At 48.9% G+C, this 16,271-nt stretch overlaps 2 protein-coding genes across 5 annotated transcripts; one reads left to right on the forward strand and one right to left on the reverse strand.

Moving 5' to 3' along the window:
* Window positions 1-7,421: 7,421 nt before the first annotated feature.
* CDCA8 (cell division cycle associated 8) lies at window positions 7,422-13,670 on the reverse strand. Its single transcript, XM_054086446.1, has 10 exons — window positions 13,485-13,670; window positions 12,774-12,902; window positions 12,528-12,568; window positions 11,920-11,995; window positions 11,455-11,594; window positions 11,076-11,155; window positions 10,655-10,753; window positions 10,082-10,208; window positions 9,694-9,780; window positions 7,422-9,352 (listed from the first exon to the last, which is right to left on the reverse strand). Exons 1-10 carry the CDS (start codon window positions 13,564-13,566, stop codon window positions 9,308-9,310), a joined length of 906 nt encoding a protein of 301 aa, XP_053942421.1. The 5' UTR covers window positions 13,567-13,670; the 3' UTR covers window positions 7,422-9,307.
* Window positions 13,671-13,812: 142 nt separating this feature from the next.
* C22H1orf109 (chromosome 22 C1orf109 homolog) lies at window positions 13,813-15,803 on the forward strand. Of its 4 annotated transcripts, XR_008453309.1 has the most exons (5): window positions 13,813-14,084; window positions 14,163-14,342; window positions 14,421-14,539; window positions 14,630-14,836; window positions 14,893-15,803. XR_008453309.1 is itself a non-coding variant. In XM_054086425.1 (4 exons), exons 1-4 carry the CDS (start codon window positions 13,822-13,824, stop codon window positions 14,677-14,679), a joined length of 612 nt encoding a protein of 203 aa, XP_053942400.1. In that variant the 5' UTR covers window positions 13,813-13,821; the 3' UTR covers window positions 14,680-15,803. The 4 variants fall into 4 exon arrangements, 3 of the variants coding, with proteins under 3 accessions (XP_053942400.1, XP_053942401.1, XP_053942399.1); XM_054086425.1 differs by having other exon boundaries at window positions 14,630-15,803; XM_054086426.1 differs by lacking the exon at window positions 14,630-14,836.
* Window positions 15,804-16,271: the final 468 nt, after the last annotated feature.

The following is a 16,271-nucleotide window of genomic DNA, read 5'->3' on the forward strand; positions in this document are numbered from 1 at the left end:
GTGCCAGATGGATAAGGAGTCTGAGGAGGGAGATGTTATTATGTGGAGCGAGCCATAGGCTCCAATGATCCCGCTCCAAACAATCGGCAATTAACTTAGGCTATTAGCATCAAACTTTGTCTCCGAAGTTTCCTCCCTCCTCCCTTTGCCATTGGGCCTCCTTATTTCTAGGTGAGCTGGGTATTTGATGAGAAAATTAACCTATAATTCATTCGCAGCAAGATGCCTGATTCCTCAAACAAGCAAAAAAAAAAACACCAGAGGGGTTATTTGCCAAAAATAATGGGATTACTATCGGTCGGCACCGTCCCAAAGGAAAAGGGAAATTGGTTCTCTCTCGCAAGGGCTTTTACTTATAGCGAGCAGATGGAGCCTTGTTGCTGTTTTGTCTTGTGCTGGCAGAGGCTTGGGATGCATCCTTCCAAGGGATGCCCACGGGCAGCGCTCTGGATGCTCCCATCTGGAGGTGAGCTGGTGCCTGCTCAGTGCAGAGCGGCAGCAGCGGCTCCTTCCCTGCTTCGGGCTGGAACCCAGGCTCAAACCTTCCCCGCAGCAGCTTCCCTCCGCGCTTGGTGGGAGCAGCTCCAGCCACGCATCTCCTCCTGCCTCCTCCCCTGGGCCACCCGGGCTCAAATCTGTTGGCACCAAGGTGCCGAGGGCTCCTCTGCCAGGCGAGCAGTTTGATGCTCACAGGGCACAGAGGGGTCCCCAGTGCTCGCCCAGCGCGGGGCTCAGGCACCCGCTAACAGGCACGCAGGTGGGAACCGTTTGGGTGCTCAAATCTGAACTAGCTGAGCGTTCAGGGATGAACTAATGGGGCACTCGTGCGTCAATTAATCCGATGCTCATGCATGAGCGCTGCGGGCTCTGTAATTTATGCTCAGCATCACCTGATCTCCCCTCCACTGCCTTAGAGGGCTGCGCTGTGCCGGCCCCAGAGGGGATGCACTCCAACCACCCTGGAGTTCTATGTTCTGTCAAGGCTTTGCTGCAATGCAAGCTCAGAAAGGTCTTACTGCTGCCCCAGTCCCTTGGGATGCCTCCGATGCAGCCCTCATGGAGCTCTCCTCGCTATCAAGGTTGACTTTGCTCTGTGCCGTTTGCTATAAAGTGCAAAGCTATTGCATATCAGATCTCTGCTCCTTTCTGCCTGGCAGGGTAACACCATCTCTTTTCTTACGTGCATGAGCTGCTTGGAGCTGGCAGGACTCGACGCTGGCAGGACTCGGAGCTGGCAGCTCTTGGCAAGTGTTTTCCTTGTCCGGCAGGTTCCTCTGGAGCTGCATCTCCCGTCAGCTTTATGTGCAATAGCTGAACAGCAGAAAGAGAGAGCGAGAGCGCTCGTGAGCATGCATGAGCCGATTGCTCCGCAGTGCCCTGGCCAAGCTTCCCTCCTGGGTCGCACGCTCCAGGCAGAAGCATTTTCAATTGCACTTTCCATCTGGCATTGATTACTGCCCAATTTCTCGTACCTTCATTTGCAGTCAGCAGAGACGGGCTAGCTGACATTGAGGGAGAACGACTCCTCAGATCCCATCAATCAAGTGCCATTGGGATCCAGCTTCCCAGGCTCTCGGGCCACGAGGTCACCCTCGGTGGGAAATCAGTTTTCCATCTGAAACGGAGCCCTCTGCTTGTGCCCCTCTCCCAGCACACCATTGGCTCTGCTGCACGGTGGGCAGGGAGGGACGTGGATCTGCAAGCTATCATCTCTCACTATCCCACTCCATCCCACCTCTGACCTTTTCGGGGATAAGCAGCAAGAAAACAGACTAGTTGTTTTTCAGGAAATAGTGAGACAACACATCTGAAAGAGCTTCCCCAGTGCACCATGTCCTCACTCCTCATGGGTCATCAGAGGAGGGCATCTTTCCCTGTGGATGCCGGCAGGCAGACGCAGCCCCTGCAGTCCCCTGCGAAGGTGGGGAGCATGAGCCATCCCTTGGGATCTCAGTGCTTGGCCATTCGGCAGTGACTTTTCCTTAGGAAAAAGCCTTATCCATGGATAAAGGAAGGATCTGCCCTGCTCAGCAGCTCGGTGCTGACTCAGCCTCTGAGCAGAGGGTTTCCCATCACTGCTGCGGAATAGGGAGAACAGAGCTGCTGCTGCTGCTTGTCATCACTGTGAACACAGCCCATCACTTATTTAGCCTGGAGTTGAAGTCTGACCATTCCCTGCTGCATGAATTTGCTCTTTTGAGGGATACCTCCAGCTTCCATGCCTCCTGGGCAGCCAGGAGCTGAAATCCCGGTGCTGAGAGTCGGAGCTTGCGGTCTGTCGAGCTGCAGCTGCTGAGCTTCACTCACCTCGTTCCTCCAGAGAAAACCATTCCCGAGTACAGCCCTTCCTGCAAAGCGAGTGGACACTCAGAGTCCCGGTGCCTGGGAAATGGTGACCTGGATCTGGTCTTTGCTTGTGCGTTTGAGCCAGAGCCACAGAGTCGTGCAAGCCAGCTTGTCCGTCCTCATTTGCACGCTCAGGACAGATGAATAGAGCGAGATACGCCTGCACCGCTAAAGCATGCTGCAGCAGCGGGGAAAAAAAAACTTACTGCTCACAGAAGGCAGCATTTGCAGATGCTCACCACACCGAATTACTCCGCAATTAGCATTCTTCATGAAGGTGAAGTGAGGTCCTTGGCAGAAGGGAAAGTTTGGAAAGAGTGCAGAAGATATGTTTCCTAAAGGAAACTAAAGAAACAATCTTCTAAGTTGGATTTAATTGCTGTAACGACGAATACCCAGACAGGCTCTGCTGTCATCCCCACCATGGGCAGCCGTGGCTAAGCACCGCACGAGCCGGGTGCTGGCAGGACGCTGGGTGCAGGAGGCGTGCTGGGCTTTGGCCAGAGGACAAGGGTGAATGGGTTTTCAGCTGCAAGAGGGGAGATAGAGTTGAGATTTTAGGAAGAAATGTTTTCCTGTGAGGGTGGGGAGGCTCTAGTCCTGGCTGCCCAGAGAAATTGTGGCTGCCCCATCCCTGGAGGTGTTCAAGGCCAGGTTGGATGGGGCTTGGAGCCCCTGATCCAGTGGGATGTGTCCCTGCCCATGGCAGGAGGGTTGGAACTGGATGGGCTTTGAGGTCTCTTCTAAACCAAACCATTCTATGGTTGCTCTAAATCCAGGAACTCTCCCTGCCTGCCTCAGCCCTGGAGCCGTGCTGCCACTCGCTGCCTGGAAGCTGCAAAGGTGCCCAGGAGAGGCTGCAACCCCCACAACACTCTTTTGGAGTGATGCTGGACAAGGATAAATTGTCCTTTTCCACTAGCTTTGTGCTGTGATGCTAAGGATGGATGGTCACTTCCCTCACCCCATCCATCCCCTTGATTCGAGGCTGCAGCTGGGTCCCAGCACTGCTTGGAGCTCCTGAGCTTACACCCAGGGAGGAGGTCACAACAGCAGCTGAGATCTTGTTACCATTTCCAGTTACCACCTCTCAGCAAATGAATTCATTTCAAATTGTGTATGAAACACGTCGGCTTCCCTGCTCCGTGTAACCCTGAACTGTGCAAAATCAGCAGGGTTTGTACTTGATAAAAGCAGATTGACCCATAACCATAACTATTGATTTTTCCCTTGAAAGCTGCTCTCAGCCGGTTGCCGCAGGGCTGTGCTACACCAGCAGAACAGGAGATGACAGACGCCGGTAGAGCATTGGATTGCAAGAGCAAGATTTGCTCTTAATGAAAATAATCGCAGCTGCAGTTCCAGGCGCTCTCCCGGGGAGCAGTTTGGCTGCTGCTCCGAGGAGCGCCTTTCATGCTTAAACGCCTCACACCTTCCCGTTCCTCCTCCCTTGGAGCTACGTGGGACACGTCCCTGCCCATAGCTTGGAACTGGATGATCTTTAAGGTCCCTTCCAACCCAAACTATTCTATGATTCTACGTGACTGCATCCCTCACCAGGACCCCCACAGCCAGGAGCAGCCCAAGCCCAATGACACCCTCCCATGGGAATGGGTGCTGGGCAAAGGGAGTTGCTCCCTTCACCCTCTCCCATGGTGATTTCTTCTCCAGAGGGGTCTTTCCCAGTTCCTTGGGCACAGGTACTGCCCTGACCACGCTCCTCGGCACAGCCAGGCTTAGGGACAGCAATGCAATCTGAGGACATGACTTCCCTATTAACTGTCTTGCCCTCATTAAGGGAAATTAGATTAATTACATGGTAGCAGGCAATAAATCTTTCCCTGGAGAGACCAGGAGGGTGCCTAGGATTTTGGTCTCTGCGTGCTACGTTAAAATTAGCCATTCTGTCTAATCCCATTTTTCAGTGTAATAGTGCTCCTGGGTGAGAGGAGTGTAAAGCTCGGTGGCTCATGGGCACTAATTTTCGGAGATAAATAGGGAATTTTGTCCCTGTTCTCATCAGAGCTTGGGCTGAAATTGCTCTGAAGTCCGCACCCTGTAAGCTCCGTTTCCCACCACTGTATTTTAAGACGACATTTATGCTTTCCCCAGCTCTGATGTGACAGGTGAGCAGCGGCACCCTGCAATTCCACAGCCACATCAGTTTTCGTATTATCTCGCTGTAAATGAGATTCACTGGGCAATATGGATCTGATTTGCAGCACAGCTGTGAGAGAAATCCTGCCCTTAAGGAAGGTACCATCTATGAATAAATTAGATGTACTTGTTTCGGTCTCCTGACAGCGTCAAACTTTCTCCTGTGAGGCTGTGAAAGCTGAGACCCAGCAAGGAGCCTCATGGGCACCTCTCACAGAAGGGAATCCTCGGCATACGCTCAGGAAAGGGCTGATCTTGCTGGAGGGCACTCAGCACCCCCAGCTTTCTCACTCGCAGAATATCCTTACTAGTCACGATGATACTCGCCAAAGGGTGACAGCCACAGCTCTCAGCCCTGGGCAACGCTCATCATAACTGAAATTGCAATCAGGAAATCCACTTTTTTTTTTCTTATACACCCAACAGCTGCAGACACTGCAGCTGAAGAGTAAATTTGGAGATGCAGCTTGTTCAACTAAAGTCACCACAATGGCAGCATTTCCAGATACATATCTCACCTCGAGATGTGCAGCTCTCCCTATCACATATTTAGAGAAGAGAAATGACTTACGAATTCATCCATGCCTTTCTAGTGATGCTAAAGAATAGTTCCCCTCATTATGCTTTTGGCTGCCCAGGAGACATGGATTTCTGGTGGAATTATACAGGTCAGCTGGAGGAGTTGCATGTGCTGTCCTACATCTTCAAATCAAAAAAAAAAACCTCCTGCATGAAAAAATAGCCTCAAGACAGCTCTAATTTGTTCTAAACTATCATCCCTTCCATCAGCGAGCTGGGAATTGTTATCTATTTATTTCTTGCAATGTCATCGAATCAGTGACCACCCGCAAGGTGTCCACAATGATAAACACTCTCTTTTGTATACGGAGCAGATTCTGACAATGCTCGATAGTACACATCTATCAAATTGCCTGCAAGAGCCACCCATTAGGATCATTATCTGACACAGTCGCTTTGTGGGAGTTCAATGTCAGGGAAGGTACCTCACCGGGTACCTGGTTTGTTCATTGTTTCTCTAGATCAAGAGTTTCATATTTCTATCACGAATTTTGGCTGAATTTTGGGGTTCTTATGCCCAGAGCAAAGCCCAGTGCCTGCTTACTGTGAGCAGGAGCTCCTGCCCCACAGCCAGCTGAGTCCCGTGACAGCCAGGAGAAGAGGCAGGAATGCTTTTTCCCCTGCTATACTGTAGTGACCCAGCACTACAAACACCTCGATCAAACACAGACACCCTACGACTTCCTTCCTCCCTGCTGAAAGCACCACCAGCTCCCCCTCCGCAGCTTGTGCTGTCCCAAGGGAAGTTTATTTTGAAAGAACTCTGGTTCAGTTCAGGAGTATTGATCTTAAAAAGTCGGTTCTCGGCAATCTCTTAGTAAGCCATGGCCACTATTTGCCGAAGGGTGACAGCCACAGCTCTCAGCCCTTGGCAATACTCATCATAAATGAATTCACAACCAGAAAACCTACTTTTTTCTTATACAACCGAGTGAAAAATATGGGGGCTTTGATTTTTTTTCTGCAAAGCCTCGCTCATTAATGCAAACCCCAAGCTCTCAAAGGTCCAAGTCTTGGTAGGAAGACACACAAGCAGTATTCTGAGAAGACACCTTAACGTCCTCCAGCCTTGCCCCTCACACCTGGCTGTGTTTACGGTCCCTAACACTGTCCCCACAGCATCTCAGACCTAGCAGCAGCTCAGATGACACAAACCAACCTCAGCCTCTTTCCGCAGGCTGAACTGCTCTGGCCAGTGACAGACACAGTCTCTTCCAACCTGATAGAATAGTTATTTTCCTGTGTGGCTTATTATTTCCCATCACCGAGTTTAAAAAGCAGTTCAGATTACAGCACACAAATAACGCACAAACAAAAACTCCCCCAAAGCCACAAAGCCATCAGCCAGCTCCCCTGCTTTGCCCAGAAATCCTTGAACTGAAGGAGGAGATTCTAGCTTTGCCCAACACAATCAACTGCCACGTGCTGGGAAAAAAAAGGGCCAGAAGCGATGCCAACAACTTACACGAGCATTGAAACTGCTGAAAAATGAAATACTGCTTCCCCATGTTCTAGAGCAGCACGCGGTACAGGCAGCGTGCAAAATGGATTTGGGCGATGAATCTGTTTAGCTCTTAGCTGCCAGCTAGCTCTAATTCATGTCAGATACAATTAACTCACTCTGACAATAGGAAAAGGAAGCTTGAATATTAACAGCGTGCGTTGCATTGCGCTGGGAATGCCGTCCTTCGGCAGCACCACCTCTGCCAAGAGGATCTTGGAGTTGCACTCCAGAGACTGGGCACAGAAAACGCAGCCAGGGACAAACTGAAATGCTGTAACCCCCACCAAGTTCAACAAACTCTGCTGCTTCCAGTTTTCCAGGGGCTAAACATTATTCTGAAAGCATCTAGGAATAAAATGAAGTTAACTTCAATAATAATATGGCCTTTCATACTGCAGAAGAATCAGGAACGTAAAGCCCCTAAATCCAGAATCAGAAACAAAGGCAAAGCTCTGCTGTTGGAGAGCTGGGACACACGGCTTTCATGTCTGCATTGGAAAAGTCCACAGAAGCAGCCAAGTCCTGTCTGTATCTCCTTATCATTCAAGACCTGTTAATCCAGAGAAAGATACTACTGCCCAGCGCTAGCAAACATTAATTCCTGGGTTTGCTAAGTAATAATATCACAGCTTAACAGCAAAAAGGAGATCGAAATGGCTGATAGCGTAACAAGAACATCACAGAGCCTTAAAGATGTCCCTAGAGCTTGGAGAAGCAGACAGCATTAACAGAAGAATTCTCTAGGCTAGCTGAGCATTCTAGTTCATTTGGTAAAGAGATGTTTAAAGAATAATATACACTTATATATCTGTATCTAAGCAAGTGCGTTACAGTTTTATTTCCAGCTTAACTAGTTGGTTTTAATTAGTACGTCAACAGAATTCAACAGAGACAGCAAGGCAAGCGCACTTGGAGCTTAGCAGTTTACAATATTGCCACCTGCAGTTTGGACTTAGATGCTGCCAAACCCTCTCAGGCAGCGATTTTCAAATAGATTGGATACTCTTGAGGTTTCTGTTACAGTGACGTTTGCTTTTTAAAGGAAATCCATGCACAAATGCTGTTCTATGAACTTTCTCTCATGCCACATGCTGCATCAAAGATTTACACCAAAGCGTAAGCTACCTCCGATAGCAGCTTGTTCCAGTCTTCCTTCTTAATCACATTGTAAGGCTTGGCTTTTAAACCCAGGACTTTTCCTGACCTGGAAAAATTCCCAAAGCTCCACCCTCCTTGTTTATAGCCCCAAGAGGCTCAAATGAAGGACAAAAAGTACCTTTGGCCAGGACAGTGCCAGCTAACAAAGCAAAAGGCTTACTTCTAGAAAACAAAACCTTAGACAAAGTTAGAGAATCAAAGTTCTTTACTTGGAATGCTCTCTTCACATGCCAGTTAAAATGTTCTTGTATTAGCTTCTGTGCTGAAGCACAGGAAGGATTATCAAGTTGTCTCTTGCAGATGCCACTTCACGTATTTGACTTTGTATGATCCATACAAAATAATGCTTTGGGACTCAAAGCCAACCACAGACAAGAGAAGAGACAAGAGAAACATCCTCTCCCACACTGTACCAGCTCCAAAGATCCACACTAAAAATCAAACCCTGGCTTTAGAGCAAAAGGAATGTTTCCCAATTTGCAGTCTTCCTACAGACACCTGGTACTTCACACAGAACACTGGTTTTCCAGGCTGCTGGAACATAAGATAGTGCTTGTAGGAAAGCAAATCCAAGTCTTCTTCCCTGCTTCATTTTGCAAGGAAGCGTTAAGCCAGATGAGTGCTCCTGCTTACATTTTTAAATGCGGAGTCACTCTTTCCCAAGCAGCTATGTTTAAAGTTGAATTTTCATTAATTTGAAGTGGAGCAAGATTTCCACGTATTTTCTGTAAGCAATTGGTGAAAAAAACCATTAATGACTGAGGAAGATAGATTATTCAAACAGTATTTGTGGGATAAGGTTCTTTGTCAAAGAAATGCAAGGAATCAACTCAATTTAGAAGAGAAGAAAGGGTAAAACAATGTTTTGCTTTCTTCCTCCCCATCTACACTCAGTTCCAGGAGTACTGCTTTTTCTAAAGCTTTTGAAGAGGATGTAGGAAAATAAAAGCTCTTTCACATTAGATACACCAGCCTAACTCTAAGGTTACTCTCAGTAATGCAGTTAAGCAGTGGTCTGGCCAATTGATTTTGTTAAGGTAAAGTACTTACGATTTTTAATTCCTTTAAAAACAATAATATTCATAAGTTCCATATAAAAAAACTCAAACCCAGTTACAAATACAACAGCTACCCTAAGAACAAAAGGGCTGCAATCCATGGCAGCAGCATCAACTACAAAGAAGCTCTCTGTTGAGTCCCAGACACCAGTATCTCGCCTTTAGGTATCTCAGGTTCCATACTGAGATAGTCATCAACTTTTAAGCAGGTTTGCAGAGAAAGGACATGCCTGGAAGGAAGCACAAGTCTGATCTGCTGCTTTCTTTGCCCAGACAGATGCAAACTTCAGTCACTCATTTCCACTGCTTACATCTTCTGCAAGATACCAGAATAGTCTTTCTACCCAGCTTGCTGGTCTGCAAGCCCAAGATAACTGTATCTTGGTCTCAGCCTTAAAGGATATATCGATAGAGGTAAGACGCTAATTAGAACAAGAACTAAAAAGGTAGCAGTCCTAAATGTAACATTCTGTATTTACAAAGGATTGTCAACATCCACCGAGTTTCATCTGAGGTTTTTCGCACCACTGCAAGCTTGTGCGAGACGAACCTAGAAACAGAAAGAAATCAATCAGTACTTTAAGAGACTACTATATCCCACATGCATTTACACCTTCTGCCTGACGCAGAAGCAGCTTTCAGTTTTGATTCAGCTTTTCAAAACACTGATGACAGCTCTTTTTCAAGAGGGGCCTAGTTTATCCACAGTTTGCATTAAGCACGACATATAAAGCTACCTTCCTCGCCTCCTTCCCTTCACGTTGCTTCTTGACCCATGACACAAGCCAAAATACAAGATAAGGGGGTAAAAATGAGTTTCTAGTGCAGCTCAAGAGCCCAGTGACTGAAGAGAGGGACAATGCTGGTCCCGATTGATGAAAACAGACTTACTGATAGCTGCTTCATAATTCCTTGGGCCTCTGGATTCAGATGAAGAAGATTCTTCTTGGTCAAATCATTTGCTGTTAAACAGATGCTCTGTGAAAAGGAAATAAAACTTAGGTTTTCTACATTAATGCATTACTGCCAGCAGAAGCTATTTTAAACATTACTTCAACGCACAGTAAAACATCATTCTACATTCTGTTTCGACCAGCATAAAGTTCTCACTTCTAACTAAGAATCTTTAAGGCTCTTTTTAAGCTCGATCAACCCCCTGATAAACTACAAGGGCCCAACAAAAAAGACAAGAGCAAATGATCTAAAACTACAAAGGCCCACAAGAAGTTCCAAGCTATCTCTTCAGCACAGATTTTACAGATCAAAGTTTCTGCTTTACCTCTCCTCCTCCAACAGGGACTGTGATGAAGATGTCGTTGCTGTTTGCGAGGGGGCTGCCGTTGGCAGAGATAGTGTAAACACGTTCATTTATTGCGGGTGTGCGCAGACCTGGCGTCTTGAAAATTCTGAAACAAAAAGTTGTAGGTAAGCAATTTCACTGCAATTGCTCAAAGCGCTTTGACTATAAGTTTTTCATTTCAGGTTCAAAAAGCTACAAGGGCTATGTCACAAATAGCTGATGAATATGTACATAAAGCATTTAAGCTGAAAGAGGGGAGATTTTGATGAGATATTAGCAAGAAATTGTTAACTGTGAGGGTGGGGAGGCCCCGGCCCAGGTTGCCCAGAGCAGTGGTGGCTGCCCCATCCCTGGAGGGGTTCAAGGCCAGGTTGGATGGGGCTTGGAGCCCCTGATCTGTTGGGAGGTGTTCCTGCCCATGGCAGGGGGTGGAACTGGATGGGCTTTAAAGGTCTCTTCCAACCCAAACCATTCCACGATTCTGTGAAAAAGCAAAGGGCAAGACACTCCCTTACATAGGGGATTAATGGAGAAATCTAACAGAATACAAACCTGGAATCAAATCTGGGTGTGACCATGGAAGTTCCTCCCTGAGCACATAGAGTTTCAATTCTGCCGGTAGCTGGAGTGATAAAGTTGTTTTTGCTTGATCTGTTAAAAGGAAAGAAATAAACATCTGCTCAGAAGAACACTTTGAACACATTTACAAGCACTATCTCATTAAGGACTTGAACAAGGTTACCACCACAGGAAACCAAGGGTTCTTACTAATCAAGTACGGAATAGGTGGTCGGTGCAGGAGAGGAAGCCGCTCATCTTTCATTCACTGTCAGATCACCCATTTTTTTTCCTACACATGGCACAACTACATCAGCCAGCTTAACCCATATTCCATATTCCAGGTAAGAGTTCCGTTACCGCTATACATTTTCTCCATTTCTGAAATCCATTGAAAAAGATATTCCCCTCTCACCTTTTACTCATGCGCCTCAGTCTCGCTGAAGGAGGTCTTCTGCTCCTGGACACTGGCACTTTTTTAGTGGACGCCTTCACCTGAAACACAAATCACTCGCCAAATCAGTTACTTTGCTGTTTTGTGATAGCACAGTCCACACCATACAAAGGCTTCCATACAAAATGTTTGGCTCAACAGGTTCTTTTTTAAGGCACAAGAGTCCAGAAACAAACACCATACAAGCTTCTGTGACCTTCTTTCACTAGAAGCTTCAGGAAGGGACACCTGTTTTGAAGTCCTCCTCAAAGTGTCCTGGAGAGCTTTACTATCACAGGCACTGTCTCAGTAAGCAGTTTAAATCTCAGGAACAAAGTCATCACAAAGAGCAACTATTTACCTTTCCAGCTTTTGGATTAATATTTTCCGCTTCTAGCTCTGGAAGACACTGGCCATTGTGTTTTGCTTTCTTTGCTAGAGGAAGCAAAGGAGCTTCTGCTTCTTTTTCAATAGCTTCAATATGCTGTTTGGGCTTTTCCACTAGAAAGAGAAAGCATTATCGAAGTTGTAAATAAATAGTAGCTTTATATTATTAGTTACCAGCTGAGATAAACAGTGAACAACAACAAGCACTTTTGGCAACAACCTGTTTCTGAAATCCAAATTGCAATGCAATACAAATAGCTGGCAGAGAACTGCTGAGTGTTTTAATACAATTAAGTAGAGCTATTTTGTAGAGATAAAAGTAGGATTATTTTCCTGTCTTTAAATATATTGAAGGTTGCAAGAATGGAATTATTATTCACAGTATGTTAGCCATGCATTCATCTCACTGAACTCATTCCGGTGCTTAAAGCAAACTGACCTTTCTCAACGATTTTTAAAGGAGCCTGGACAACTTCTGCTGTTAATTTGTTTATTTCTTTGATTTCCAAGTCTGCCTAGAAGTAAAAACAGTCACGACACCGTTAGGATGATCAGTAACACATCGTTCCGAGAAATCCGAGCTGTAGAGCAAATCCCCCTGATTATTTTATAGCAATAATAGGTCCATTTTGAGCACTGACCTGATCTTTGGGAAGAGAAAGCCAGGTCTGGCAATCACAGCGGGTGCTCAAGCACAGAGATGTTATTATTAGCTAAAACTGCTTCACAGGTGCGTTGTCTTGATGTGAACTCATTCACCGTTGCACACCAACATTTTGCAACCAAGGGTAAGAAAACATTGCTATTTGAACATGTATCCACTTGCACCGAGTGAAAGGATTGCACCGAGCCTTTGCTATGACACGTAAGAACATGTTCTATAACCATCTCTTTTGTCTCTCCTCTCCTACGCTCAGTTTCCAAGCTATAGAGTCAGTCTAGTTTGGTTTGTGTTGGACCTCTGCTACCGCGGCTCAGGAAAGCTTTTGTTTCCTGTGGAGGCACACGATGCCATCAGACGGCTAAATATTCATGCTACAAACCTACCGTTGCTGCTTCTTCCAGCGCCTTTTGGCTTCCTCCTTTAGCTGAAAAAAGACAATGTTTTTAAGAGGTCAGTACACATCTCTGAGAGCTCAAACACACTATAACACATCACTGCTGGGATGCAAATCCCAGTATGAACCCGTTCCCTCCCTCAAAGACCACTGAGCTCCTGAGGTGCCTGTCCGAAGCCTCCAGGGACTTCCCTCCCACTGTTTCTTCCTCCTCCACTCCCATCCCACTCCATACCGAAGTAATCCAGCCAGTTCATCTTGCGGAGTGGCAGCGGCAGCCGCAAGATGTCCATGTTGTACAGGTTCTCCATCTCTTTGATGAGGCACTGCCCATTGGTCTGTAGCTCTTCTATCCTTTTCTTCACTGTGGGGACGCGCAGGGCTCAGTCATCGACTGTAGCCCCAGGGTTTGGGGCTGGACTGGGATGTTCAGTGGGGAGGGATCAGGGGGTTGGGTGGGAAGGTGAAGGGTCTGTGTGTATACGTGGGTCTAGGAAGCCAAAAAGGCGTGTGTGTATGTGTCTGTGGGATCTAAAAGGGGTGCTTGTGTGTCTGGGGGCCCAAAAAGTAGTGTGTGTGGGGTGTCTGGGGACCCAAAAGGGGTGGGGCGTGTGCGTAGGAGGGTCCAAAAGAGGGAAAGGTGGTCTGTGAGGGCCCAAAAGTGGAAGGGAGAGGGGTCTGTGAGGGCCCAAAATGGGGGGGGTAGTTGTTTCTGGGGACTCTTTGAGGAGTTCCGGAGGCCGCGGGCCTGAGGAGGGAATCTGGGGACTGAGGGAAAGGGGCCATTTAGCGACCGGGGGGTGGGTCTGGGAGCCAAGAAAGGGGATCTGGGAGCCGAGGAGGGGAATCTGGGGATCGTGCGGTCGCGGGGTGGGGGGGTATGTGCATCCGGGGGCGGGGTCTGTGTCCCTTGGGGGGGGAAATGTGGGGCCTGCCCGCCGCCTACCCTCACGATCGAAGTCCTTCAGGAAGGCCACCGCCTTCTTATCGCGGCTGACGGCGCCTCCCTTCTTTCTCGCAGGAGCCATGGCGGCGGGGAGGTCAGCGGTGGCGGTACCGGGGGTGTCGCGGTCAGGGCCAGGAGCTCTGCCGCCCGCGCGCGTTCAAACCCAACCGCCGCCTCAGCACAGCCAATCAGAGGCGGCGCAGAGTGATGACGTCAGTGGAGGACCTGGGGAGGTGTCTATTCGGCAGTGCTAAGTGGTGACGTCACTAAGATGCGCAGCGCGCTTCTGGCATAGGCGCGTGATAGTGACGTTCCTAGAGAGCGACGCTGGGCCACCATGGCGGCGATAGCGGCAGTAGTGGCGGCGCTGCGGGAGTGGCTGACGGCGGTGGAGCGGCAAGATGTGGCCTGGCGGGCGGCTCTGGCGGCTTGGGAGCCGCTGCTGCGCTCGCTGGCCGGGCTGGCGGCGCAGATGCGGGCGGCGCGGCAGGTGGCGTGGGGCGAGAGGCCGCTCGGTGCCCACCCTGGCCTGCGGGAGCGGCTGTGGCAGAAGCAGCGCGGCGCGGCCGAGGCGCTGCTCGAGGAGCTGGGCGGGCGGCGGTGAGGCGGTGGAGGGACCGGGGCTGCTCCAGGGTGTATGAGGGGGCCTCGGCTGAGCGCCCCCGCTGTGCCGCGCAGGGCCGAGCTGCGGGCCGTGCGGGACGCGGTGGGCGCTGGCGTGGCCGCAGTGCTGCGGGTGTACGAGGAGCAGGCGACGGAGCTGGGCCTCACGGCGGCCCTGAGGCGTGGACCGCGCTGCCCCTCGCTGGCCGACACCCTGGAGGGGCTGCAGGATGTGGAGTGCTATTACCGGCACCTGTATCCTTCCACGCGTGAACTCTTGAGCAGCGCAGGTGGGCCCCTCTCCTTCCTTGTCGTCCTTAACTGCGTGTGAAGGTACCTGGAGAGCAAGTTTCTACTGCTCCGCATTAGCTGCGATCGCCTGGCAGACATGGAAGCCCTCCCACAGGCCTGGGAGAGGATTTTGGAGCACTACAAGGAAGACGTCGTTCCAGGTAGGAGTCACATGCTGAGCTCCCCACTCATGGCCCAGCCATGGAGGCAGCACACAGGCCTGGCCTCACTCATTGTGTCGCTCTTGGCAGTGGTTGGTGACTTTGCTCAGTTTGCAGTTGGTCTTAATGACCTGCTCTGACATCTGGTGAACGACTCCAGTCATAAATCCTCACCATCACTCTCTGGGAAAGCTGGAAGTGAGGTCCTTCGTCACAGTGTGCTGAGGACTTTAGTGATCCCTTTCACTTGGTCTGCAAAGTCAGCTTTACTTATATGTTTCTGCCTTGCTTTTTGAAGTAAGTGAAAGCTTTGTGGGTGCGGAAAACAGATAAAATGCTTTAATCTAATGCAGGTGTTATTTTTCTTCTGATTCAGATGTGCTCCTGAAGATCTCCCTGTTTGTGGAGAACTATCGAGAGCTGTGCTGCTCACCAGGCTCCTGACAGAGAATGGGAGGGCCTGACGCTGACCAGTTCCTCCTGCTGTGTTCTGAGGTGGCCACAAAAGAGGACGAGGAGGAGTTGAAAAAGCTTTACTGGTGCTTTTCAGAAGCTGAGTGGGTTGGATACTTGGCCTTAGCAGGAAATGCTTGGACTGTTTAATTTTTAAGTGAAAATGGACTTGGTGTCTGAAGAAGAGGCTGAGCTGAATGAGGCGTAAAGATAGAAGGGAGTCATTTTCCGCCATGAAAGTCATCATTTTGTCTGCCATGGATATTTTGTATATGGACAAAAATGCTGAGTCTTACTCCTTTGAGATGCGCTGCAAATAAGTGAACGTAACACAAGGTGCAGCAGGCTGCTACCGTGTCAGAAAGGTGTTTGGTTACCATCCTTATAAATAAAGATGTCAAAGCAGGGCTTAAAATCAGTTTGCACCTCATGCCTGTGAGCAATATGTTTGCTTTTGTCCCGTGTGTGTTGAAGAGAAGGGAGCAAATTTGACTTGGAAAAAGTAATTTTGGAGGTGCATGGACACCTGAGCACTTCTCAGATATCTCTGCTGGGGGAGGTTAAATGACAGTCTCAAAGCTTCACGCTCTGTGGTAGCAGTGACTGCTGATGGTTTTTGGCTGTGGTATTGATCCTCTCTCACATTCCTGGGAAGTGATGGGATGCCTCTCTCTAAGTAACCCCTTGGGTAAGAACTGTAGCCTCTTAAGGAAGGACATAGAATCATTTGGTTGGAAAAGACCTTTGAGATGATCAAGTCCAACTTTACCTGTCCACTACTAAATCCTATCTTTGAGCTAATAAAGGCTTGTGGTTGGGCAGGTGGCAAATCTGTTTGTGTTCCCTGTTTTCCTGGCAAAGCAGGTCTCCGATCTGGGGCATCTATTGACCAGCCGAGGGCACTGCTCGACCTGTGGAGAGCCACGAGGCTGTGCACGAGGCTGCTGCTCTTCCCGTAAGCCAACACATCTCCATGGGATGGTGCTTTAGATGCAGTTCTGATTGCAAAGAGCAATAACGTCACCGTCTTGGTGTTGGCATGGCTTCTGGGTGTCGTGGCTGGTGAATGCCGTATTTGCCAAGGGAAGGCCTGGCGTTAAGCCTGGGGAAGTGAGGCGAGTTCTGTTCGTGGGACAGGGGACCTGGGGAGTGGTGGGGGGCTCAGCAGGGTTGGCAACCTTCCTCTGCTGCTGAAAGTAGTTCTGTTTTTTGTCTGTGTGCTCCAGGAGCACTGGCTGCTGTCCTCCAGACAGCTACAAGGGCTCTCGTGGCTGGACAA

Source organism: Cuculus canorus, chromosome 22 (genome assembly GCF_017976375.1).
Source record: "Cuculus canorus isolate bCucCan1 chromosome 22, bCucCan1.pri, whole genome shotgun sequence".
In the NCBI taxonomy this organism is placed as follows: domain Eukaryota; kingdom Metazoa; phylum Chordata; class Aves; order Cuculiformes; family Cuculidae; genus Cuculus; species Cuculus canorus.